The sequence below is a fragment of the Camelus dromedarius genome, chromosome 21 (genome assembly GCF_036321535.1).
Source record: "Camelus dromedarius isolate mCamDro1 chromosome 21, mCamDro1.pat, whole genome shotgun sequence".
Taxonomy (NCBI): domain Eukaryota; kingdom Metazoa; phylum Chordata; class Mammalia; order Artiodactyla; family Camelidae; genus Camelus; species Camelus dromedarius.
The window spans coordinates 8,895,155-8,922,019 of record NC_087456.1 but is presented as its reverse complement, the minus strand read 5'-3'; the positions used below and the strand labels follow the sequence as shown (position 1 = coordinate 8,922,019).

At 40.0% G+C, this 26,865-nt stretch overlaps 1 protein-coding gene and 1 long non-coding RNA gene across 7 annotated transcripts in view; one reads left to right on the top strand and one right to left on the bottom strand.

Annotated features, from left to right (window-relative positions):
* The window catches only part of LOC105100009 (membrane cofactor protein), a 43,745-nt gene extending 35,941 nt beyond the window's left edge, over nucleotides 1-7,804 (bottom strand). For 2 of the 6 annotated variants that reach the window (XM_031438656.2, XM_031438654.2), the window contains exon 1: nucleotides 7,571-7,803. In XM_031438656.2, coding sequence (XP_031294516.1) covers nucleotides 7,571-7,691 — 121 coding nt within the window. In that variant the 5' untranslated portion in view covers nucleotides 7,692-7,803. Of the gene's footprint in view, nucleotides 1-7,570 lie in introns of all 6 variants that reach the window. The other 4 variants (XM_010992928.3, XM_064477143.1, XM_064477142.1 and 1 more) reach the window with 3 other exon arrangements.
* A 227-nt stretch (nucleotides 7,805-8,031) lies between these two features.
* On the top strand, nucleotides 8,032-25,325 carry LOC135318783 (uncharacterized). The gene is made up of 4 exons (XR_010377126.1): nucleotides 8,032-8,547; nucleotides 9,290-9,325; nucleotides 14,706-14,762; nucleotides 24,831-25,325. It is a non-coding gene; the product is annotated as an uncharacterized LOC135318783 (long non-coding RNA).
* Nucleotides 25,326-26,865: the final 1,540 nt, after the last annotated feature.

Here is a 26,865-nt window from a genome sequence, read left to right as displayed (position 1 = left end):
CCTCCCCACCAACCCCCTAAAAAATTCTTGAAAAAAAAAAAAAAAGAAATGCTACGGTAAGAGGTGAGTATAAAATATGCATTGTGGGATTCATAAATCAAAATAAATATGGACCAAAATATTTCAAAATATAATGCTTATTTTTGTTTCCTATTAGTGAATTGAGCATTTTGTAAGTGATGAAGAGACACCATTTAAATATCAAAATCTACTATTTGCTTAGCATTACATGAAAAAGATTTTGCTTGCATTCCTCAGAAGCTCGCTGAGGTAGCTGTGTGGACTGTTAATCCATCATATTCTGACAGTAAAGCCACTATATTGCTATGCTTTTAGAATTTTTCACTTCTAGGGTTTTTTGAGGGAAAGGATTTTTTTCTCCCTAGAATAATGTCATTTCTACTTCACCAAGTCCTCTTCCTTTTAATTATCTGTGTACTTGAAAACGTAACAAATCTGTTAGAAAACTTATGTAAAATAATGTGATGGAGGCACATCAAGTCCTAAAGGGTTAAGGAAAGCAGAGGCTCTTCCTATAAGGCTAAGGACCCAAGAAGAAAGGAGACAGACCTACTTTGATCCCTGAGGAATCTTTTGTTTCTATCTCCCTGGACTTCAATCTTCAAGAGACTGGTCAAGAGAACTCTATAAACAAGTGAAATGTTAGCCTCCTTTCACACCATATTCTAAACTCTAAAGTCCTCTCTCGTTACACTGTAAACCTTTCATTTACATCATGTCCTGAAATTGTTTCAACATTTAGCAAACGTCTTCAACACTTCCACTGAGCTGCTCTTGATACGTGAATGTTCCTCAAGCCACTGCCCAAATCAAAAGCAAAAACCAAACAAAAAGCCTTAGTTATTAAAAATGTTGTTTAAAAAACAAAGATTAGTATAGAGTTGAATTTTATTAATGATATTAAATGTGCTGAATACCTTGAGCCAGACATTCTCATTTTACAATAGGAAAAAAAAAATGAGGTAGAAATGCCAAATAATTCTGTTCTAGATAAATGCACATACCATCATTTTAGAATATCCTGGAAGCGCCAAGAAAGAAATCAAGTAACAACATAAACGTGATTAAATTATACAAGTGTTCTTTGTTTTACACCTTCAATTTCAGTAACCATCTTGAAAGTACAAAAAGAAGAGAGAATTCCTAATATGACTCTCACATACAGTGCTCTGTATGGAAAAGGAAATGCCAATTGGATAGTTTAATCCGTTCAACTAACTTGAAGTATTTCTTCCCAATAACAAGCATCATGAAAGACATGCTTTCAACGATGTGCAGTTTAGAATGTTTACTTTGGCAACCAGCTGATTACAACTTCATACGCTGTAATAACTGAGTCTAATATCACACTTAAAAAAAATTTAAAAACCCCTTTTATTGTTTATCTTTTTTGGGGGGAGGGAAGAGATAATTAGGTTTGTTTGTTTGTTTGTTTGTTTGTTTGTTTACTTACTTACTTATTGTAGTGGGGGTACTAGTGACTGAACCCAGGACCTCATGCATGCTACACATGCCCTCTACCACTGAGCTATATATACCCGCCCCCAATATCACACTTTTTTTTAATCATCAAATTTTGTCTCTTGCTTAGAATACTGGTTTCTTTTTTCTCTATGAGAATTTTCAAACTAAACATTCCCAGCTTCAGAAAAATAGTATCTTGACTGAGTTTCTTCTAGGTAGTTTACAATATAATCATGATTAGGCTGCAATGTTCTGCTTTAACACTAGATACCATGACACAATGTGATAGGCTGCGTTCAGAAAATTCCCCAGCATTCCAGGCAGGTTTCAGGAAGGTGAAGCAGCCCTCTGCTACGGATCAAGAGAACTTACTCACTTTCCACACACTTACAAAACCTGTGCCAGCACTTCCTACTTGTTTGCATAAACTAAAAATAATTCTGACACAAGCACACACCCACAACCCTGACCGGGTGGTACAAATCGTGGTCTCTCCAAAACCAGAATCTCAATGAAACCTGACCATCCTGCCCCTTCTCTCACTGTCTACAAAGCCTATTTTTAAACTTTCTTTCCTTCCTCAAAATGGACACCCTAACATCTATACCTGTCGATTTTATTTCTCATATCCCACCCATTTCTAGGCCTATAAAAATCACTTAAATCACGGTCAATGTAATTCAGTAGTAGTAATTAAGTAATCCTTCTTGGTAAATTCACTCTGACATGTTCTCCCCCAGTAATTTTAGTTACCCTGTCTATACCGTCTGGAGCTATTGATCATTCTCTCTCTACTCCCTCCTACCTAAGAAGCTCTCTCTCCTTGGTTTCCAGGTAGCAAACCACCACCTGGTTTTCATCCTGTCCTCTGGCTATTCTCCCTTCTCTGCCTGATTGGATAATGTGATGTCCCTCGTAGGTTGTTCAAGGAATGCTGCTGATTTCGTTCTGCAAAGTCCCCCCGGGTGAGAATATATACTCTCATGACGTCACTACTACTGAAAGGAGGGAGCTGCCTCCCAAGTCCCTCTCTCCATCCCACATCTCTAGCTGGGATGCCTCGTATATGTATTCAGTTGCCTCCCCAGCACGGCTGCACTTGGAATGTATTACGCTCTCTCAAATAACACAATGAAGCCTCAGTGTGGTCTCTTTTGACTCTTACGCCCAGCACATAAGAACATGGTTTCCACAACTTAAAATACCTGTTCCATCTCTATTTCTACCCTTACTGTATTTCAAGCCACTCACATTTATTTTCTGGATTGCTTCAGGAGCTCCTGAAAAGGCCTCCCTAATGAGTCCTGCCACCTGTCATTCAGGTCACTGTCACAGTGCTACCCGAGTAATACTGACATGCTGCAGTGGCCAAGGCTCTTCCAAGTCAGATCCTTTCAGTGGCTCCCTGTTGTCCTCATGGGAAGTCTAAGGCTCCATGCCACAGCTCGGACAGCTTTAACACCAGCTCACTCCAGCACACTGCTCTAAGCCCAATTCAACCCACTCGCAGTGCCCACTAAATAATTTACTGCAGCACGCTCAACCTCCATGCACCATGTCACCTCAGCTTTGACCACAGACTGTCGTTCCTCCCACCCACTCATCCTTCAGTTTCCTCTGAGATGCCATTTCTTCCTTGAGGCTCCTGCCACCTCTCATTCAAAAAAACCGGGTTAAGTGTCCCCATGATGCCCCGATTTGCTTCTTTGATGAAACTTTTCATACTGCAATTGTTTGTTTATACTCCCTACGAGGCTGTAACCTTCTTAGGACCATGTCTCATCTGTCACTGCATTTCTAGCGCCTAGCACCAGAGCTGAAGCAGCACTGTTATCAGTTTTGCACACTCTTGGAGCAAATTCGTTACCGTTCAGCCAAGCTGTTCCAGGGGTATTTTCAAATCATCACTTTTTTCACTGCTGGTTTGTGCCTTTTGTCAAACGTTTTTCATTGGTTTCGTTACAGACATTTCCCTTTATCAGAGTTTTAATTTCTTTCAGGTGAAAACATTTATGCTTTATTATTTTATTATGAACACATTCTTCATTATTGCTATGATTAGAAACTGTATTTTAACAAATCGAACTCCAAATACTGTGGGTTATATTTTTTTCCTGAAGTATGGTAATGAAAGATCCCAGAAATTGTTTCTAAGAACAGAGGTGATATTGATCATTTTGTAAATAGCACATTTAAGTACTATCTGGACCAACTGTATTTTAGGTGCTTTTAAACTAATTTACTCTTCGTAGTCATTCTGTGGGTTAGGTACGATTTCAACCTCTTTAAAATGAGCAGTCTGAGCCATGGCAAGGTGAAGTAATTTGCCCAAGAATATATTCCCAGTAGGCAGCAGACGCACGGTCAAGCCAGGCAACCTCGTTCCATTACCAACACTACTTTCCATCACTGGCTGTCATCTGGAACCCTCCCATGGTTACAACAACACACCGTGTCTGCAATTTAATCCTCATCAAATGGACTTCTACTGAGCCTGGGGAAGTTAAAGCAAACTTACTTTAGATTTACATTGTGCTAAATCAAACAAAAGGTCTCAAGGTGCCCAACAAGAACAGAGAATAACATCATAGTCTGAATTTTATGATAGTCTCTCTTTGTTCTTTCCTAACTATCCTGTTTTCCACACTTATTCACTCTGTGATCTACTCCTTGGCCTTCCTCCGGCCTCCTTTGTCTACTGTTGCCACACTGGGTAGCTAGGCAGTCCATGAGCCCTGCCACATCTCTCAGCCTTTGCTCACACTGCTCCCTCTGCTCTGAGCACCCTTCCTCCTGCTCAGGAGCAACTCCTGCTCAGCTCTCATCTTCCTTGACTTAATCCACTCAACATCTCTTCTAGGAAGTACCCTCTGCTTCCTGTGGGGAGGCAGTGACCAGCCCCTTCTCTTGGACTCTCCTCCGCATGGCTATCTCAGCTCACTATCACGTGATTTTGTGTTTAATACATAATATAGTGGACTCCACTCATCCATGTGGCCACGGCACCTAGCACAGTATGTCCCACATCGTAGCTATTCACAAGACTTTGGTTTTCAGGTACCACTGCTGTCAAACAGAAAACAATGGTCAAGAACAGAATATAATGAATCTAATATTGAAAGTAATCATCTTAAAGTTTTATGCACTGGAGGAAGATTTGACCACCTAATTTCTTTTGTTTCCTGTCTGCCAGTATTAAATATGGTAACCCAGCAGCTGGCCAATAAGCAGTGCTCTCCTTGTACTGTAATACGCAGAGTAAGGAAGCCAAGCACCTACTGTGGGAGCACTTGTTGATCTTGGCTTCTTTCACCAGGAAGAAAGAAAACACCAAAAATGGGCAGATGAGATCACCCATAAAAGGAGAATGTCGGTTTTGTCCCCCGAAGTAGACCCATTCTGGAGGAATGAGACTCGTCCTGAAATTCGACAAAGGGTCTGTTTTGTGTTCTCCTACCATTTGGCAACTACCTCTGAAGTGGCAGGGCTCCCGGGTACAACACTGTCTGCTTACAAAACCTCGTCGTGAGCTGCTTCAGTGAAGTGTTTATTTTATCCAATACTTTCCCTGCCCTGCGTAGTGAGTTCTCTTTGGTACTTCATCCAAGTTTCCTACCTAAACAGATTTATCTTTCAGCCTTAAACTTAACCTTGTTTTTCCTCCTCTTCATTTCTTAGTTCTATTACCTTCCATGATGCATCTTATTCATTTCATCCATTTCCCTCCATTTTAAATAGTTTTCATCATCCCCTGCAACTCCCTACCTTTAAGCCTCTTCTAAACATTGTTATTTTTTAAAAACTTCCTTTGATTTCTTGTTACTACCACTGTTCCATCACCCACACCACTCCTACCTAGAAATAAATGTTTAAAATGATAAGTAACAAGCAAGACTGGACAATTGTGAGCCTTGAGGAGTCTACAATCAGGGGAAGATAGATTCTTTCTGACCCTCAGCTGCCCCGGCCTTAGATTTGTAGGCACCACAGAAAGGCCATCCTAAGCATGGGTCTTTAGAGAACCTTCCTCCTGGAAGGAGAAGTTTCTCCTGGGCTCTAAGCCTCAGCCAAATGTTACCTTTAATTTTCTGGTACTTGACAGTGACACAAGAGTGTTGATAATGCGCAAAAGAAGATGGGCATGTGGAACCAACAGTGTGACAAGACAGCTAAGATCCCTGCAGTCTAGTGAGGAGGGAACAGAAAACATAGTTTGGGAGGCTGACTACCCGTTAGGGAGGATTTGAGCTAGAGTGTGTATTTCTACTGGAAATAGTGGGTCAGAGAAGGTCCCTCTGAGGAGGGGCATCACAACCAAGTAAGAATAAGAAGGAGTCAATAACCCAAGAGGCAGGAGGAGAATGTTTCAAGGCCACGGGAACAGCAAGTGCAGAAGCACCAAACTGGTGGAGTTTGGACTGTTTGATGAGCAGAAAAGTCTTCTCTTGCACCAGGCATTTTTTAAATGTTGTCAAGAGAACCTTGCTCCCTTCCTCCAGGCCTCTCTTGGGTTATAACATATTCATTAGTATTATGTTTTGCCTACTTGTCTGCCACACCCAATACATTTTAGCAAATATTTGATTTCCTAATGTTGCCTGGCACTGGGGATCTCACAGAGAGCAAAACACAGCCCCTGCATGTATTCGTGTGTGTGCACAGACAGACAAATAGTGAACGAAGGCTCATGAAAACAGGAATGGTGTGTTATTGCTCACCAATGCATCCTCATGACCAGCTCAGGACCTGGCATATAGAAAGCAAATATTTGTGGACTGAATGCTGCTAAGGAAAAATGCAGAATACAAACTGTATATGTAATTTAGGATCCTAAAACTAACTTGGGCATGGAAAGACATCTGCATATAAAGACAGAAGGAAGTTTACTAAAGTATTGAAAATGGTTGTCCTTTTGTAAGTCTTATACAATAAGCATGCTTTCTTTAGAATATATATATTTTTAATCGAAGTATAGTCAGTTATAATATGTCAATTTCTGATGTACAGCACAATGTCCCAGTCACGCATACACATACAAATATTCGTTTTCTAGAATATATATACATACATATTTTAAAGTACTTATTCCACTCCATGAAACACAAAACAAACTTGGAGGTTTAGTTTATGAGCTGTAAGGGATAACCAGATGAACAGCATATGTTGTTCATTTCTTATGATATTCATTATACTTGGCTACCAGTGTTTTTTAGGTTGTTCTGGATATCCCCTCAAACACGACCCAAACGTATGAAAGAAGGAAAGCAATGTCAAAAAGCCATTTGGCTACAAAACTGAATACTGCCTATTGAATGAAAACAGGAAGATGAAAACTCTTGGGAAAAAAAAAAAAAAAACCCAAAGCCTGCAAATCAATGTCGATAATGATCTTGGGTATAAGGTAACCTGTTAAATTTAGTTACAAAAAGCACCTTCGCCCTTCCCAAACCCTATAAAATCTAGGATTCCAGAGCCTGCCGGAATGCTGGAGTGCTACCTGCACAAAACGTGCTTCCCATTCCAATATTAAGGAAGTAGTTGCTTCCTTGCCCCACACTTGGCAAGGCAGGGCTGGTCACTTCCCCTAAGGTCACACCCGAGTACAACTGGCGCCGGCTTCCCCAGCCTACCGAGCGGGGCACAAAGCATTACCCGGCCCAGGGAGCGCAGGGCAAACACTCCCACGGGCTCAGCACCAGCCTAGCAACATCCCCAGGCACCTGGGCACTCAAGAGCAAGGCGTCACCACCAGCGCGGGTTCCGTAAACACCCAGCAAGCTTTTGCTAGGGACCCAGCTTGGACCCGGTTAAACCCCAGGCGCGGCCACCACCAAGCAAGCCTTCCCCTCGGGTACTATGTGGTACCCTCCCGCCACCACATCCCCTCAAAGCACGACCCGCGGACACTCTGGCTACGCCTCCTACCCCGACCCCCGGACGAACCAAGCCCCGCGCGCCCGCCCCAGCCACCAAGCAAAGCTCCCCCCGCCCTCGCCTTCGGTCGACCTGCCTCCCCCGTCATCCCTCCACGTCCTCCGACCGCTCCAGTTCGCCCCCAGGGCGCACACGCTCTCCAGGCTCCTACCGGAGAATATGGGTATCAGGAACATTGGGGCGTTCAAAAGAATCCCAACGAAGCACCTGGAAGAAAAGGAACTCGCGGGGCTGCAGGGACGCGCCTTGCGCGGCCCGCAAGACGCCGTCATTTTCGGGGTGATCAGCAGGAAACCCGAGACCTGCCCAGCAGAGACCCTTCTGGAGTCTAGTTCCTAAAGATAAACGCAAAGCGTCAAGTGCGTTCACGCGGACACGCCCAAGTCGTAAATAACTGTCCGAACGGGGTCTGGCAAGGCCAATGGGCGGGCTGCGCGGCGAGGAAGCGGGGGCGGGGAGGGGCGGGGCCCGGGCGGGAGGCGGGCACTCGGGAGTGCGGTCCGCGCCGCGCCCCCTCCCTCGCGGCCTGGCGGCCTCTGGCTCCTCCCTCTGCAGACCTACCCGGAAGCGCCGTGGCCGCTGCCGAGTAACTGCTGTTTCATGGCCGCTGAGTAAGCAAGGCTGTTACCACCCCACGCCGGAAGGGTGGGAAGGAAACAAGGGCTGGCGCTGTTATCATAGTCCCTTTTCCGGAACACTGACTTAATAAAGGGTATCGACTTAAAAATAGAATCCTAGCGCCCAGGCAGCGTGTCACCATGAGGCAGTCACCCCTCAGGACTCCACTTTGGTCCTGGAGCGCTCCAGCCTGTCCGCACACCTGGGCCCTTGCTCAGTGTTTGGCATTAAGTCAGGCGTAATTCGGGACAATAGTTGAGATTTCCGTGGTGAGCGGCTGCTCCTGAAGCCTCTCATGGCCTGACGGATTTCAGAATCACGAGTGTTTTGGCCGTTGCTCTCCCAGCTGCTAATGTCAACTAGTCACCCCTGTACTCCCAGGAGAGCACCCCTGGGAAGGTGAACTATTAAACAACGCTTGGCCATTGGTATATTGGGTCCCAGCTCTATGGCCTTGTCTTGAAACAACTAAATGCTTTATTGAAGAAGAAATGTACATGCATGAAAAAGGTAAGGACAGGGGTGCGTTAAGTGCCATGTTTCTAGAAAAAATGAATGTCATTAGGGTTGGGGTGGGTAGGAGTGGGTAAGAGTGAGAACTTTTCTGTTGAAACATCTCTCAAACAATGCTGGAAAATTAAGAATCAGTAAGATTTATTTGCATAGTTGTGAGTAAACCTGTAATGACTACTACAAGGTAAGAAAAGTAACATGACAGGTATTAAACAGCAAATCAAAGGAGTTAACATTTTCTTCCTATTAGTTGGCAAAGAATAAAAAATGTCAACCAATATGTGAACATATTGGGGGGGACCAGCACCCTCAAAATTTTAATTTTTAATGTAACTTTTTCGTGTGTTAGAAGTTTTAAATATACATAACATTCAAACTACTAGTTACATTTAGAGTTTATCCCAAAGAAATCATTAGAACTATGAGCAAAGATGTAAAATTTTGGAGAAAATATAAACTCTTAAATGTCTCGCAGAAGTATAAGGAATTTTTTACAGGCAGCTTTATGGAGTAAAATTCTGTGCAGCAAGCAGTGAAAAAATTTATTAATGTGAGAAACTACGGTGTATTTGTAAGTAGAAAAAGCAAACTCCAAATCAGTATGTTCCTTTTGCCATTACTTTTATTAAAACAAAAGTAGTATTTTGATACACTTAAAAAAAGATTAGTTAGAAGTAAATCAAAATTAAGTAATAGTTGAAAAGCTTATGAGTATTTCATTTTTTGTGTGCTTTTTCAGTTTTCTGTTCTGATCCTTTGCTACCTTTGGAATCAGGTAAAGAAAAATTTTTTTTAAAAATCCAACCTGTATGTCAACTGCTATTTTATTCATAGGATGAGAATAGAACCTGTATCACAAAGGGTTAAGGTATGAGAGGATGGTAAGAAAATGGAAGCTTTCTGAGTAAACCTTTTAATGTGTCTTCCGCAATTATAGAACTTTATATATATTTAAACAATTTTATATCTGAGATGTACTAAAGATTTTCTGGGTTCAACAAACTTTGGAATTCCCTCCTCCTTTCAGTCCAACACAATGCTTAGATTCTTGACCAAGCATCCAAGACACTAAGTGTGGAGGCGATGGATAAAACAAACACCTTACTATCTTGGATTATAAAATCTAGAGACTCCACGATGACAATTAAGGGAGATATAATTAAGGGAATAGTGAATAGGAAACTCAATGAGGGGGAAGTATCATTTCTGTTAATTCTTATAGATTTAAAAGTGTGACATAACAACTGTTCTATGGCTTCATGTTGACACTTATTTACAAAAACAGAAGAATTTATTGTTCTCTGTTAACTATCTGTACATAATGTTATATGTCAGTTATATCTGAATAAAGTTGAAAAAAATTTTCCCATCTATTTCTAATCTTGAAAGTGTTTTTTTTTTTCTTTCATGAGAAAATTTAAAAGGGAAAAAAATGGCTAGTGTTTGGTTTCCTAGTTACAGGTGCAAGATTAGATTTAAGAATTGGAGTTTTACTGGCACTTTGTTTCAGTCAGTAAAATTTCTATACCTGGGGTTCATCAACCATTCTTAATATAATTGAAGGCTGTCATATGGATTTCTTTAACTTATTTTGAGGCTCCATTTGAAAGGTTCTAAGCCTTGTTCCCTATGTTTCTGAACAAGCTCCATGAGGCAAGAACAGAGTTTTCTTGCTGTAGCTCCAGTGCTGAGACAGTTCTAGACCTCTACTAAGTGCATAGTAAATACCCATTAAATACTGAATGAAATAAATGGGTGTTGCCATCAAGTGCATTTAACATGTCTCTGCCAATCCTTCCCCAGCGTGGACTTAACAAATGCTGGGGAGGTTCTGAGAGATTTTGATTTTAATAATTTTAGATACTAGGAACAAAGTAGGATTTGTCTCTGAAAGAAATGAGCTACAACTGTCTGCACAGAAATCTTTTCTAAATCAGGCACGGCAAGCTGACCTGTGAGGGGGAGCTACTGTCTACCTATTAGCCTCGAGGTCATTTTAGTGACTGAGTTCAAAGGGAGAGTAATGACTGTAAACTTCCTAAAGTCCTGAGAGGAATAGAACTCAAGAGTTAAGGCTTTGAGTGAAGTAGGGGCTTAAACACTAGTGGTTCCTCCAACTCCCCTAAAGATCTTGTCAACTGCCAAGAGACAATGAGGAGACAATGGAGAATATGCTTGTTTGTAGACCAGGTTTGGAGCTATGTGGTCGCTCTCCTGTAGCTTTAGGAATGGTGGTAGGGTGGAGGTAGGTGTCTGGGGATGTCATTAAACAGAAGCCAACTTCGTTAAATAAAACAGTGTTAGATGGTATTTTGCTGCCTAAATTGGTATATTTACATTTTGCTTTTCAGAGGCAGGGGTAGCAGCAGGAAGGGGCTTTCCCTGTCATGGTGGTTTACAGGTTAGGTATTTGTGAAAACCTGAAAGAGAATGGCTAAACAGAGGATAGTTGAGCCATCTGTTTGATGTTGGTCCTGGGAGCTCTGCCACCTTTACTTGCGTCTCGTAGGCACCTGCCAGACAGTTGACCTTCTTACTTAGCTGTTATCTCAAAGGCATTACTGTGCTATGCCACACCCACCACAGGGATTCTGAACCCAGCCAAATACAGAAGGGAGGGCATTTCTTAGAAGGAAATGGTATTCATTTTGTTTTCTCTTGGCTTTTGAAGGCTTTAAAAAGTAAATATATTACAAAGCCTATGCCACAAGATGAAATCTTTTATTCCTTTTTCTTTATAATGGTGGAGACAGAAAAGTGCATTTAAACGCCATAGACTTAAACTAACTTACATCTCACACTTAAGTGTACAAAAAGGCAAACAAAACAAAATAAAATTAGAATGTTAGCACTAGGAATAGCTTTGGAGATCAGCTGGTCCAGCTCTTGCTTTTCAGATGAAAAATGTAAGGCCAGAAGTGAGAATTGCTGCATGATACAAGTTAGGCAATATAGTACTTTACCCAGCATTAGCAGAAACAGTATTTCCCATAAGTAACTGATATAATGGGGAAAAACTCACCGATTTCTTGCAATTAAAAAGTCACAACCATCAAATATTTGTTAATCTTATTGCTCACTGACCCATTCCATTATGGGGGAGAAAAACAACATTTTTTCTTGTGATGGAGAATTTTAATTCTAAGAAAGGCCTATTTCCAAGAATTTAATTTTTAGGTTTTTTAAAAGTTATTTCTTCAAAAACCTAAGAAATAACGGAGAGTTACTGAAGTTTCAGCTAAGCAAAACGATTGAGCATTTTTTCATATATTCTTGGGCTACTTGCCTTTCTTTTTTTGGTGACTTGGGTGCATGTCCTTTGGCCAATACTTTGGAAGATTAGGGGAGGGTTAGTCTTTGAATTTTAAATTCTAACGAAGCCAACTACCCTTGTTTGTGATAGAAGTTGCAATTATTTGTCCCAGTTTGTCAGTTGCTTTTGTTTGTTTTCTTCCTCTTTGTTGCATGGTTTTAAATTGAAATTCAAATCGATGTCCAGCTTACTCTTTATATTTATCAGGGTAAATATGGCAGAATACAATCTAAAAACAACTATTAAAATCCAGAATTACACAGTCATCTGTGAATCTGTTGTGCAACATCCAGAAATGTCCTGTTATTTTTCTAGAGATCATTAGCAAGGCACGTAATATCATACCAAATACATTTTTGATCTACAAAGATGTGGACCCATTGAGACTCCAGGGCCACTCATTTAGAAACTATCAATATATGTTTATTAATTTGACAAATTCTTAAAAGCCGTGCTTTCTTAGTTCATTTAGTGTATTCTGAATCCATATAAAAATAAGCTAGCTACTTCTATGATAAAAATTATTCTTTTATTTAAATTTTAGTGTGTTTTTTGTATAGATCATAATATAAAATTTTTTGGAAATAGAGATTAGGAAATATTAATTTCCTTAATTTTCTTCTAGGCATTTTCCTTGACCCCTCTTTCTGTCGTCATTTGATGCCTTTTTAATAAACAGAAATTAATTTTTTTCCTGAAGAAAGTAAAAACTGATATAGCGTACATTTTATTCCAGTCTGTCTCTAAGGAGTGGGTTCTGTTCTATAAAAGAAGAAGAAGGTGTTTTTAAAAGAAAGCTATCTGTGTGTATATAGAAATATATATGAAGAAAGATTAGCAGAAAAAGAATTAAAATATTAACAGTAGTTATCACGAGGCAGTATAATTATATGTGACTGATTAGTTTTTCGTATCTTCCTCCTACATTTTCCAAATTCTCCTCAATGAGCCCGTTCCATATCATAAACATTTGAAAATAAGAAAGAAAAATGACAAACTTGGAAACAGAAATACTGTGTGACATCTTCCTTCTTTAAGTAATCGAGACTATTTATATATCCTAAGTGTATTTTTCCCGACTAGATAATGTGTGCTTTCAGCACAAGAGAAGAGAATGTAAGAATAACAGCAATCCAACCAAGAGAAAGGAGCTTCGCTAGATACTGGGGGAGCTTCAGCATCTTCAAGTGCACGAGTTTGAATCTCTGTGAAGTCACTTGACAGATTTTATGAGTCTCAGCTCTTATTCTGTTGAAATGAATTGGCCCTTTTCCAGACAAGATTTTAATTGAGGTGTTCTCCAGGATTACAGTAACTTTGTCAAGGAAGGACACTGAACTAACAGGATATTTTTATTTAGATGACAGCATGGTTGATTACTGAATTCCCCGGAATTTATTTGTTGATAATCACAATGCCAACATTTCACATAAATTACAAGTTCCAAAGAAGTGTTTATTGCCCTCTGTTGTGGTTGCTATGTTGCACACAAGAAAGTATGGCGTAAATTGAGATACTGAGTAGATAAGAGTGAGAATAATGAATGACTTGACCTTTCCACGTTGCTTCTTCATCAAAGGAAGAGTGTTCTCAGAGCTGAGCAACTAAATAAAAAGAGCCTCATTTCAGAACACGTACAGGTCTCTCATAACACAGAAATTATTTCCTTGAGCCTCCTTTTCTTAATGATGGTTTTATCAGAAGAAAGTAAACAGGATCTTGGTAGTTTGGAGGTGAGTCAGCTTCAAATACCATATCCTCCTTCCCTACTCACAGTCAAGATTGAAAGAAGCTACTGTATAATCCAGGATATCAGTGTGGCTCCCTTGGCCACACTGAGGCCGCTCCTTTATTTTTAAGGATAGGAACACTGTCCTTCCACCAATGGACAAACCCTGATGAGGCCCGTCTGCTCGCCTGACATCCCCACATCCCTCATCATTGTTCTCCTACCTCACAAGACTTCCCAGCATCACGTATTACCTGCATCACCTTTGAACACTCTCATGTCCTTCAACATGGGGCTGTGTCTTCAGAGTCTGCTTCTTTACCTGTATTGCCCTCTCTGCCCCTGCACCTGCCCTGGGTAAACACCTTTTAAGCTCAGTACAGACTCTAACTGACTCCTTGTTTCTACCATATGTTGCCACAAATGATTAACTTTGCTCCTGTGGCACAGTGTGGTCAAACTTCCAATTTTAAAAGGAAAATTTGAGACAATTTCTTAAAGACTTACTACTTTTTTTATTAAAAGGGGGAAGGTAGTCAATGTGCACAATTTGAGATGCACCTTGATGTAAAATATGGTTTCCAAAAAGTTGAAGATAAATGAAATTCTGATAAGTTCATTCTCAAATACTTACTGTATACTTCTCATTTGATTAAGTCTATAGTCAGAAATTTGGGGAGAATTTAAAAAGTGGCCTTTACTCATAAGTGAATTTAGTATGGGAAAGAAAACACATAAGCACAAAGTTTGGTACCTTACAAGTGACTACTCAGTGTTTGAAGAATGAATGAATGAGCAAGCGAATGAATGTAATAGAGTTAATAGGTAAAAAACAAGACATGAGATGTCAAATACAATGGAATGTGTTTAGATAAAACTTGGGGGAAATGATGGGAGAAATGGTTGTCATTTGGTGAAAAAAAAATCAGAATTCAATGTTATATGGTCAATAGAATTTCAAAGTATAATCTTGCAAATGTAAAATACTAACTACTGGTGAGGCTTTTATAGGCAATTTTAATATTCTTTATATCTTTCTGTATTTCATATGTTTTCAATAATGAGCTCATGTTAGTTTTCAAGAAAACAATTTAATTTTTTTTAATGGCATAGAAAGGAAGCTGCTGTGGGTTCCAAAGAAAGACATCACTTTGGACTGAAGCTTCTTGGGTGAGTGAATTCTCAGCTGGGTGAATGCAACCTAGACCGGGAGAAAGGTGGAACCATGTTTTAGGCAGGAAACCTGGCAGGAATGAGGCCACATCAAATGATATTTTAAGCACTTTGTAGAATATTTTTTAAATGAACTCTTGTAAAGACAACCATTTGACTTCACATTCTGCCATTGTTTTGTCTATTTATATTTGGTGGCAGCACGAATGGCTATGAATCAGTTTTGCACAACTTTTCCATCCTCGTACCCCGATAGCAAAGGAAAAGGAATGCATCACTCAGGAGCCTTGGAGGCACAACTTAAAGTATCCCTGAAAGCACAATATTCTCTGTCTTATTTATCTTAAAATATCTTGCTTCGTTTGGCTTCTGGTTCTTCACATATGTATTTGTGTTTAATACAGAAATACTGCTGTTTTCCATTTGAACTATTGGAATAACATGAGAAAAATATTCTAGAAAGCAATGCAATTTTTACTTCATGACTTCTGTATCCTATTGGTAATTTTGATTAGTAGATATCATTTACCACAACATTGAGACATTTAGGCCTCACAATGTGAGCGGCTTTGCACTGCAGTCTTACACAAGGCTTCCTTCTTCCCCTGCAGTGACGGTGTGAGTTCTGTTTTCTGTTCAGTGAATGCTCACAATTAGGAGAGCAGCAGTAGTTCTCAGGAGAGTATATGAAAACTGACAATAAGTAGAAGTATTTAATCACTTTTAAATGTCAGTAATAATAATCATGTATAAATAACAATAATTAACATTTTCTGACATTCATCATGAGGTGCTGTATTAAGTGAGGTAGAAACTACTATTTTCCCTACTTTACATGGAAGGAAAATAAAGTTTCGGTAGGATAAGTATTTTGCTGAGGGTCCCGTAGCTAGTAAATGAGTGTGAACACAGGTCTTACTAATTACAAAGCCCAGGGTCTTTACCTGGAGTGCGCCTCTGCCTCTTTGCGGGTTATTTAATGAGCACTTTCTTTTCCGTGAATGAGATGATGAGTCACACCATACCAGTTCCTTCAGGTTTCAAGTACAGGCTGGCGTTAGGGATTTAAGATTGGAACACAGATTGTTCTCTCACTCCACACTTACCAGTGCTTCCTCATTCCTCAGGTAGTCTTTACCTTCTCATGGAAGTTAGCTGATGGCCTCACTTGAGACAAAGAGGAGACTGAGTCAGAGCAGAAGTTTCACAGCATGAGGAAGGGCAACACTGAGACTCATGCATGAGGAGGAGTAGAGGGTTGTACGGCCACGCGATACGGGCCTCCAAGGAGAAGAGACTAAGTGGTTCCATGACTAATGGCCTGAAAGTGGTCTTGGATGATGAGTGGTCCACGGGCTGTGAGAGGATGCAACCTTAGTGAGTATATGGTCAGGAAACGGTTGTGCTGTTGGTTGATGGCGGTTAATGTGAACAGAGGGTAATGCAGGAAACAGAGTGGCCTTAATAGCTTTGAACTCCATGCATAATTCCAATGAAGATTTAAGGCTTTGTCTGACTGTGGACAAAGAGGCTTTCTGTACAGAAATGGGAACGGATTAGAAGCAGAAACAGTAGGCAAGGATTAATGGGCTCTGAAGGGAGGAGTCAGTATTATTCCTCAGTGATCACGACTTTCTTGTTTAACATTCATCACCAATTACTGATGCAGTAAATACACAGTAAAATATCAAATGTGCAGATAATATTTTTTTCACTCGTGAGTTGTCAAGCTGGGGAGGTTAGATTGGAGAAAAAACTTACAAGTCTTGTGAATGAACCAGAAAGTTTTCGTAAAACCTTAATATGGACAGATACCGTTACAGAAATATTGTCATTTTGTTATAGGCTAATAACTCAGAACAGAGTGTAAGAGGAGAGATTGCGTACTGTTCTCTAGGATACTGGCTCAATATACCAGAGGAGCTAAAACAAATCCAATTAAATAGAGAAAAAAGGAATATTGAAAGAGAAAAAGGAAATGTTTCAGCTTTGTACAATACAGTTCTGGATCCTGAATTTCAGTGATACAGAATCAGGTTCCGAAATGGGCAACTACAATTATCAATGGAATATGCAGGTGGTTTCAAAATTTTGAGTTAGATAATTGGGACTAAAGCCCTAACTCTTAATGACATCGTACTCACGTGTTTAAGCAAGTCACTGAATTTCTCTATACCTCAAATTCTTCTCGGCTTTGGGAAAACAAAACTGTTGGGCCTCTCTACTGCACAGAGTTGCTTTGGGGAGCAAAGAAGACAGTAAATGGTAAAGCATTTTGCAAACAAACATGTTGACTCTTGCTCTTATTATTATTAATCTTGACTACTGTACAAGTGGGGATCAAAAATCATTCAATGCAAATTATTTTGTGTGCCTGTAGGTGGTCCCTGCTCACAGTGGGCTCATTGTCCTGGAGGAGGGAGGTGATGAGGAAGGTAGCGGAGACTCAGAGGACAAGATGAGAGAGGATTTAATGAGCGTGGGGAAAGCCCACACAATGCGGGGGGAGGGAGGAAAGGCATGTGGTAACTAGACATCCTGCACCTGGGAAAGCTGAGGATTGAGGAGGCATATGAAATCATCAGTTATGTGATAAGAGTCTAAGACAGATCTGCTCACCAAGTTCAGTGTTAGGAGGTTAAAACTGTGAAACCTGGGGTGAGTTTAGGACAAGGTGAAGACGCACCATCTAACTTGGTAGAGAGTTGGGGCAGCATTCCCTGAGGGAGACGAGCAGCAGTTTTACCCAACAAAATCCTTCTTTCTCCCGATGCAGCAAAAGCCCTGGAAGGTATCACTAACTGATCACAACGCTGCTTTCTGCTGGATACTGACCGTCACCTCAGCGCTTTCACTAGTATTTCTAGCTGGTCCTTCCCCTGCTAGTCTCACTGTCAGGCCACCCACCCCATTCCAACTTCCCTCTCTAACCAGGGCATAAAAAAGAATCTCCTCTTTTTTTTTTTTTTTTTTTGAAAAAGCATAAGCAGTTTGAAGACTTACTAGGAAATTAAAATGAGACGAAAATAGAAAGATACACACACAGAAAAGATCTCACTTTAAAAACACTCCTCAACGAGGCCTACTCTCACCACCGTGTTAAAGATGGTATCTCCCACACATCCGCATGCCTGATCGCTCTTACTCTGCTCTATTTTTTCACAGCCTTTATCCCCTGTGATATAATTTATTAATTATCTTATTTCTAGTCTCTTCCTTCACTAGAAAGCAAACTCCATCAAGGCAGGGATTTCTGTCCATCTTCACTGATGGACACATAGCAAGCCTTAGAACTGCCCCTGGTCCAGAGAGGTGCTCCGTAAATATTTACTAAATGAAAGGTGTGCTGAACACCACTTAAGAGAGTTACCACAACGCGCAGCTTCAGTAGTTTCTGAATTGTCTCCCGGATCAGAGGTTGACTCAGCCTCGCCCTTCCAGGCTTGGCTTGGTCCTGCGTCTCCCACAGAGCAGGCCACTTTGTTCCACACGATGCCATCTCTTATCAGTCTTTTTGGCTCTGAGATAAACTGCTCTTCTGGCTAAATGACCAGTAAGTCTCTCACATGGCTTTTTCTTCTTTACCGTAAGGACCTTTGGGTTTTTCTCTTCTGTGAGGAAATCTCGAGCTGCAGATAAAAATAATCAGCCCGCCGTATGTAACCACACTTAGCTGACTATCAGCTTCACTCCCGTGGACAATGTGACTGAAGGAGTCCTCGGCCCCATTGTTTCTAAAAGGAGGGACTCTGCATTCTGGTAATTTAAACTTAGTACTTCCCTCTAATTTTAGTGACGCATTATTTCTAACATGCAAATAAATGGCATTTTGTTATCTCAAGAAGTGAATCAAGCCAAAAATAAAATTTTTTTTAATGTTTTGAAATCTTTATGAATTATACCTACATAAGAGGTTTCATTATAAGTTGCTTACCTGTTTGGAACATTTGCTCCCTGACCTTTAAAATGAAAGAGGACCGTGATCTTTTCCTTTTTCCAGCCACACCCCTGGTTGCTGTTAGTTAGAGAAAATGTTCCTCCCATGGACATTATACTTTTATAGAATGTGGAAAAATCAAGAGGCAGGTTTTAAGAGATATAACACATGAAGAAATGGTGTATGATGAGATTGTTCAGATTAGGCAAGATAAAAATTTCTAAAGAAATTTTTTATAAAATGGTTATTGAATCCTATTTATGCTTGAGGATGACTAATGTGAGCATCACGTGAGTGAAACAAATCAATAGTTAGACTTGGGAATTTGATCATCCAGTTGACGAGCAAGGTCTAGTCTGTAAGGATGAGGAATGAAGTAGCTGAAGGGGAGGAGTGGGAGGATCATTTGACTGTCTCTCAGAGGAAGAGAGAATCATTTGCCCTGGATCATATTAACTGCAGACTAGCACAGAAATAGAAAATGAAAAGTCTCAACTAATTTAATTCAGTCTTAATTTTTCAAAAAGCCTAAAATTAAAAAAAAATAACATACATCAATGAGGAACATTAAGGGGAACAGATTATTGACATGAGGACTTTGGCCAAAGTAAAGCATCAAAATACTTTTTTTTTGGAATGGAAGAGGGCATAGTGTATTTATATGTCAAGCCACAATACAGAGGACATTAATTAGGAAGGATAAAGATTTAATTTAATTTTAACTCTCTACTCATTATTTTACCTTGAAATTGAGTTCCTGACTAGATTGTTTGTGAGAAGTTCTGCTGTGATATTCTGCCTTTTTTTTTTTTTTTTGGAGTTTATGTTGGCATCCTCTGTGAAAATTCAAAACTTCGATTTCCATAAAGCCTCTCTAGGAGACTGTATTTGTTGGGAATGTTTGCTCTAGAAAACTGTTCATCTGAAGTTAAAAACTGTTTCTCATGAGTATAGAGTTTGCCCCACAAGCTTTTTAGCATTGATCTCATTAACGCTGACTTCACTGGTTTTGTTATTATTAAATCAACTGATATAGAAGCTGTGTGTGTTCTCTTCCCAGTCAAGATGTTGATTTAGTAAATGATGTTTATAAAAGATTTATTATTTTTTAAACACCCAAAGCAAAGTCTCAGTTCTTCCACGGTGGCTGCCTGTGGTATGTGTACCAGTGGGACACACTATGTACTTTAGTGCCCTCTAAGGGGTCTGTTTATAGAGGGCAGTGTCTGAAGTGTCCCAGCAAAACTCTGGGATACCAGTGTTCTCATTAATACCTTCGGAAAAATCCCTTCCTCCTCCTTTTTCTTTTGTAAAACTTGAGTCCTTAAAATTCTAAACTTCTTTAAAAACAAAGTTCTAAATGTCCTATATATTTATTTTACTGTAAATACTTTTCTATCCATAATGTATGTCAAAGCTCTTCTTTATAAAAATGACTCCATCAGTTCGGGGTTTTTTTGTTTTTTGTTTTTTGTTTTTGGAGGCTTTCTTTCACTGCTCTTTGGCTTCCAAGAAGAGGCAAGTACAGTTTTTAACATTTTCTAGGAGAATAAGGCTGTAGTTAACCCTTTTAGGGGGCTTTAGAATTATCCAACAGGGAACAGTGAGGGGTAAGATAAAGAAGACCACAGCAAACAACATGCCTAGGTGGTAAAACAAGGTCACTGAATGCATGAAAAATACAACCTCTCTCCTCTTAATATCTAGTCCCATTAGAGGATGCCAATGAGGTTTTTTAATATAACTATAAATTCTGCTGTTAAAAACACCCCCACACAGGCTTATCTTTCAATTTCCCCTCTGCTCCTGATTTAATCTATCTAGCGCAGTAGTCTTATTACCACAGGGTTATAAATAAGCAGGGAGACAGCAGTTTGAAACCTTTGCCCAGAACAAGCCCTGGAGCCCTGGGCTCAGCCCTCCATGGTCCTGCACATGTCTATTGTGTGAGGCACATGGTGGACGCTATTCCCCTCACACAGGTAGATTCGAAAACTGGTCTTTGTGGCTTTCAATTTCTGTAGATGGTCACAACCACCATCCTGAAGACTATTATGTTATAAACGAAAGGGGAACTCTATTCCTCCAGCCACATTAAAACAGGAAGAATGATTCTTTTTTGTAATGGTTCAAACAAAGTACAGAAACGTTGTACTATGGCCTGAATTCACTATTATTTTCTTTCTAATTGAAATTACAGTGTAAGATGTTTTAATCTCTCTTTTTACATTTCATTTATTATAAGTGGAGGCTTACTGTTAAGGATGCTAGGGTTCCTTCGCAAACCCTTCATAAAACTTACTGTGAGACCATCACGTGTTCCCAAAAGGAAGAAAAAAGCCACAAAAACATTAGTCTGGCAACACAACATGATCAAACAGGAGCTCTCACGCCGTGACAGTTCATCCTGATTTTTTTCTGTATGCAATCTTAATTTTTTTCTAATATAAAAAGTCACTGGTTTTATTTATACAATCTCATTTTGTGTATTCAGATAAGTCTGTTTTTTCTTTAAACTGTAATGTTTTTGTCATAAAAATAACATAATTACAAAAGACTATAAAACAGAACAAAAGACAAATGTTATCCGTAATCCTACTACTCATAAATGCTGGGTACTTTTTTGCCTTCCAGTACTTTTTTCCATGCATCTAAGGTTTACATAGTTATACAATAGAAATAAATATTATGACAGAAGCAAACTAATATAAATTATTCTAGTGGGTGTAACCTAGTGTACCCCAAGATTTCTACTGTAGAGTTAACCTGTTTCAAGTTTTATTTGTAATGAAACCCTAGGTCAAAATGCATGCAGTATTTTTGTATTTTGCATTATCTCATTCGGCTGGATTCCTAGGAGCACTGGTTGGCATGAGTATTTGTATTATTCTCTGCATACATTGCATAAATGTTTTTCAAAGGGTTTTTGCCAATTATAGTGGGTAGGACTGGGGCCCAGAGGTTTCCAGGGATGGTGCCAGCTTATTGGTGGGTAGACTGGGTCATGCCATGGTAGACTGTGGGGCTGCAGCTGTCCTGGGGCTGGTGTCCACACACTGGTGGGTGTCGCTGCGTCCTCGGGTCTCTGGCTGCATGCAAGGGCCATGTGGGTTTAGGGGATCTTCAGGCAGCCTACTGGGGGGTGGGGCTGTGTCCACACCCAGCTAGTTGCTTGGCCTCAGGCCTCCCAGCAGTAGTGCCCGCAGGCCAGTGGGTGGATGCAGGGTTGGGTCCTGAGGCCAGTAAGCTAGAGGAAGGGAGTCCAGCATGGTACTTGCCAGCACCAGTGTCCACGTGTCAGAATGAGCTCCTCAAAATGGCCACTGCCAGTGTCTGTGTCCCCAGGGTGAATCCAGTTGCTTCCTGCCTCTCCAGGAGAGTCGCCAAGATCAGCAGGTGGGTCTGACCCAAGTTCCTTTCAAACAACTGCTTCTGCCCTGGGTCCTTGGGTGTGAGATTTTATGTGCGCCCTTTAAGAGGAGTCTGTTTCCCACAGCCCTCTGGCTCGACCAAAAGTAAACTTCACTGGCCTTCAAAGCCAAACATTCTGGGTGCTAGTTTTCCTGGTGCAGGACCTGCAGGCTGGAGAGCCCAGTGTGGGCTCAGACCCCTCACTCCTTAGACAACCCCTGCAATTGTAGTTATTCTGGCATCTGTGGGGGTCACCACCCAGGGGTGTGGGTCTTGAATTTATCACGACTCTGCCCCACCTACCCATCTTGTTGTGATTCCTTCTTTATATCTTTAGTTATGGAAGGTCTTTTTTGGTAGGTTCTGGTCATTCTCATCAATAGTTTCTCTGTAAATAGTTGTAATTTTGATGTGCCCGTGAAAGGAGATAGGCTTTGGGTCTTCCTACGCTGCCATCTCCTACACTCAATAATGTTATCAATTCTGAAGTAAATTACTGACATCAACTTGGGCTTTTTGCTCTGCACACCCATCCATCTAGTATAAAGACAACCAGGAAAAGAGACGGCACAAGCAGGGCATTTTCTGTGGCATTTGTTTTCAGTGCTTTGAAAATATGCTGTATAAAAGCTGGGCTTCACTGATTCTCCCCACTCTCTGCCCCCTCCTCTCCTCACCATCCCACACTCCTCACTCCAGAAGGAAGGGTCATCACAATATCGCCAATCTCAGGATAGTGTGGTACATTTGGAACCAGGTAATTTTGCCTCTGACATTCATAACAAGGTCACGTTCACAGGCAAAAGTGACTGTCACTGTAGAAATGTGCAGGTTTCACCAAGATGTGCTGATCCTTCTAGGGAGTGGGGTACACTGACCAGCAGGACCAGAATGTTTGCATTTGCAGGGCTGCTCCAAAACCCGTTCCCTTGACAGGCACTTGTGCAGCACGCACTGGGCGCTCTCCCCAGTGAGGCTGAAGGTCATCTCTCTATCTGGGTGGGGGTCACATTGGTAAGATACAGTTGCCCTCGGTATCCACATGGGATTGGTTCCTGAATCCCCGTGGATACCAAAATCCATGGATACTCAAGTCCCTTATATAAAATGGCTTATATAGCGTTTGCATGTAACCTAGCATATCTTCCTATATACTTTTAAGTTATCTCCAGATTACTTATCATACCTAATATAATGTAAATGCTGTGTAAATAGTTGCCAGCCTGGGGTAAATTCATGTTTTGCCTTTTGGAGCTTTCTGGAGGTTTTTTTATTTTTTAATTTTTTGATCCCTAGTTGGTTGAATCCTCAGTTGGTTGAATCCTTGGATGTGGCATCTGTAGATACAGATGGCCCGTCGTACTTTTTTTCACAGGGAAGGTCTCCAGAGAAGCTCCTGTGTGGTTCCTGATAAGAATAGTTGGGGGTTTGGACAAAAAATTTCTGAAAAGAACACAAGAAATTTAGGTTCCCTTAGAGTTTCAGTCAAAATGGTTATACAATAATTGTGCCCTGTAACTGTGTTATGAATAGTGTTTTTTTTTCTATAAGAACATAAGTAGATGGAATTTAAATATGCAAGGCTTTTTCAGGGAGGGAACTCACTTGGGTGAGACTTAAATTACAGTTTATTGCAAAAGTAAAAACTACCCTCCAGCTAGGTAAGTTTTTAATCAGTTTGGAATGCAATTAGGTTCATTTTTCAGCAACAGTTTGATTGCCTATTTTTATGTCAGGCATCATAAGAGTCTTGGGTTGACAGTGAGGTACAGGATAGACAGGGTTTTGGCCCTCAAAGATCTGAAGTTCCAGGGAAATCTTTGTGAAGTTTATTAAACGTGAACTATCATTTTCAGCTGATATAAATGTTTCTTGATGACTCAAGATCATTAACATCAGGACCAATACCAAACATACAATAGTGTCACCAGAACACATTGATTCCCGTAGGACACTTCGTAGCCAGATTAAAAGTTACAGGGAACGCCTTTTTTTCTTCTTCTTTTGTTTTTTAATTCTTCCAAGCTATCAGCTGTCACATCTTGCTGCTTTTGGTGTATCTCTTTCTAGCAGTTCTTTCCCTAAAACTAATCTGATGCTTGTAATCTGATAATAATTTAGGAAGATACCCAAGCTTGTCAATGTGTATATAAAAAAATGAGGACCTTAGTATGTCAAACAATGATTAAATTCTCCTACCTGGATTTTAGCTATGTGTTTATGTTTTTCCAAAGTTTACCTATATTTATTTTCAACTTTTTGTGTCTTGGGAAGGCTGAGTTTGTTGTATATATGAATTTTATATGTATTAGTGTTCTTAAAGTTCCATCTTAATTCCATAAGATGTCAAAATAGATTTCCAACAAATTAATTTAATGAAATCCAAAGTAAAATATTTTTAAATATTTTTTTAAATATCTTGCCTTGCCTTAGTAAATAGAGTAGGATACATGAGTGATGTCTTGGTATATAAAATATTTTTCTCTATTTATCAATTTCTGAATCTTTGGTGTACTTTATTTAAATGGGTAGTTTGGAAATTTATGGCACCTCACCTCATCATTTCAAATATTGACTCACCTCACTGTACCATAATAATTTATCATAGAAATGTTTTTGTTCTCTGTAACACATCACTTTTTAACATGCTATTTTATATATTCTATTTTTAATTTGTTTACTGATTTATTTTCTTGTTTATTGTCTGCCTACCTAAGTACAAAATGAACTCCATGAGAGCAGAGACAAGACTTCTCTATTGAGCCCTCTCCCTACGTGGAACGTCCTGGCACATGGGAAACCTTCCTCAGTAAATACTATGGAGTAAATAACATGCTGAATAAATGTGAGAATAAAACTTTAAGAGAGATTACTCCTAAATGGTGAAATAAAAAAGTAAATAAATAAATACATTTTGGTGTAACTGTATGTCATCTACTTTCGCCCCACATCTTCCCCACAAAATTCAACACCACCATTAAACTAATTACTTATAGATTAAGTAACGTGAATACATGATGTATAAGACCTGCTAGACCTTTAAAAAATTCTTCCAACAAAGGACCATTTACCAATAATTCAGTTAAATGACATGTGAAACACACTAGGAAAAAAAATAAGGGAAGACATCCAGACTGCAGAGTTACTCTTTCTACTCACCTTCACACACAGACACATTGCTTTTCCAAAGGCTTTTCACTCCAGCCAAGACACGGTGCCTAGCAGAGCTGCCTTTTAATTGGAACCTAAGTAGAAAAGGGTAGTAAATGGGTGAGTGATGCCCGTCTCTCCCTTTATCTTTTCATTCATAGATGCTCAACTTTTTCACTTCAGCCTAAATACCATTTGGTTCTTAGGTTCAGAACAAGCTAAAAGTCTCAGTTCACTGGGGACCTGAATTCAATAACTGGAAGACACTCAGAAGCCAAATTATTCTTAAGTATTACAGTATCCCGTCATAGTGTCACCTCAGAAGTCCCTGAACACTGAGCTGGACTCTTCCCTGTGCTCTAGACTCACACCGCATCCCTCAGACAGCCCTCTGCCACCCCTCTTATCCTCCTTAGTGGGTCTTGAGGAAGAAGAGCTTCTGATCTGGGTGAGCAAAGCAGAGAACACCTGGAAAGAGACCTGGCATTGTTCTTGCCACTGCAGTTGTAATGGCCAGAAAGAGGCTCATGCAAGTCTCTGCCACCCTGGAATGACCAGATTATTATTGGATCCTGTTGCCCCTTTGAAATCTGCTGATCATTTCTGGGTGGTAGACTTCGTAAGGTCAAAGATTCCTGGAAATTAATTATTAAAAACGAGGAGTGTGGCTCTTTTGTGCACAAGCCACACATACTCCTTGCTTGGCCCTGCAATAAAACTTTCTCTGCTCAAAACAAAAACAAAAACAAAACAAACAAAAAAAACCCTACTATATTACTCGGTTTGCCACCTCCCGCAGACAGACAGTGCATACTACCGGGAGTACTAGATCCATATGAACAGCTAATAATACAACCTGAAACAGGGACATTGGCCACTATGACCCCAGTGTCAGGTACTGATGCAAAGGTGCACAACAGAATTAAAAATACTTATCCATGCACTATACTAATTCCACTGTTGATTGCTTTTTATTTCCCTGAAACAACCTATGCCTTTGTCATAATCACTCAAAGTTACGGTTTATACGAGGTTCCACTCTTGGTGTTGCAAATTTTATGGGTTTTGACAAATACATAATGACATGTATGCAATATTATGGGATCAGGAAGAATATTTTCATTTTCCTAAAATTCCTCAGTGCTCTGCCTGTTAATCCCACCTCCCACCTAACCCCTGGGCACCACTGAGGTTTTCATTATCACCATAGTTTTGCCTTTTCTATAATTAATTTTTTAAACTCTGAATTATTTTACTACGAATTTAAATAACAAATAAAAAGAATCAAATGACTTCCTAAATTATAACTATAATGGTAACTGAGCCCAGCTGACATCTGGGCAAAAAGGCTAGAAGGATTCACAGAAAAACGTTAACTATCACGAGTGGTAGAATTATGGATGGTGATCTTTTTAATCTTTGGGTTATGCGTGACTTCCAAATATGTCTACAATGAATATATATCAACTTTTACAATCCAATAAAATTCTATGTTTAATTTCTTTTTTTAAAAAATGAGGCCTGCTACAGAATCCTATCTGTGAACTACCTTTCATAATTTGTAGAATGTCTCTGTAGATTCCCCCTGCTGCTAATAGTTCA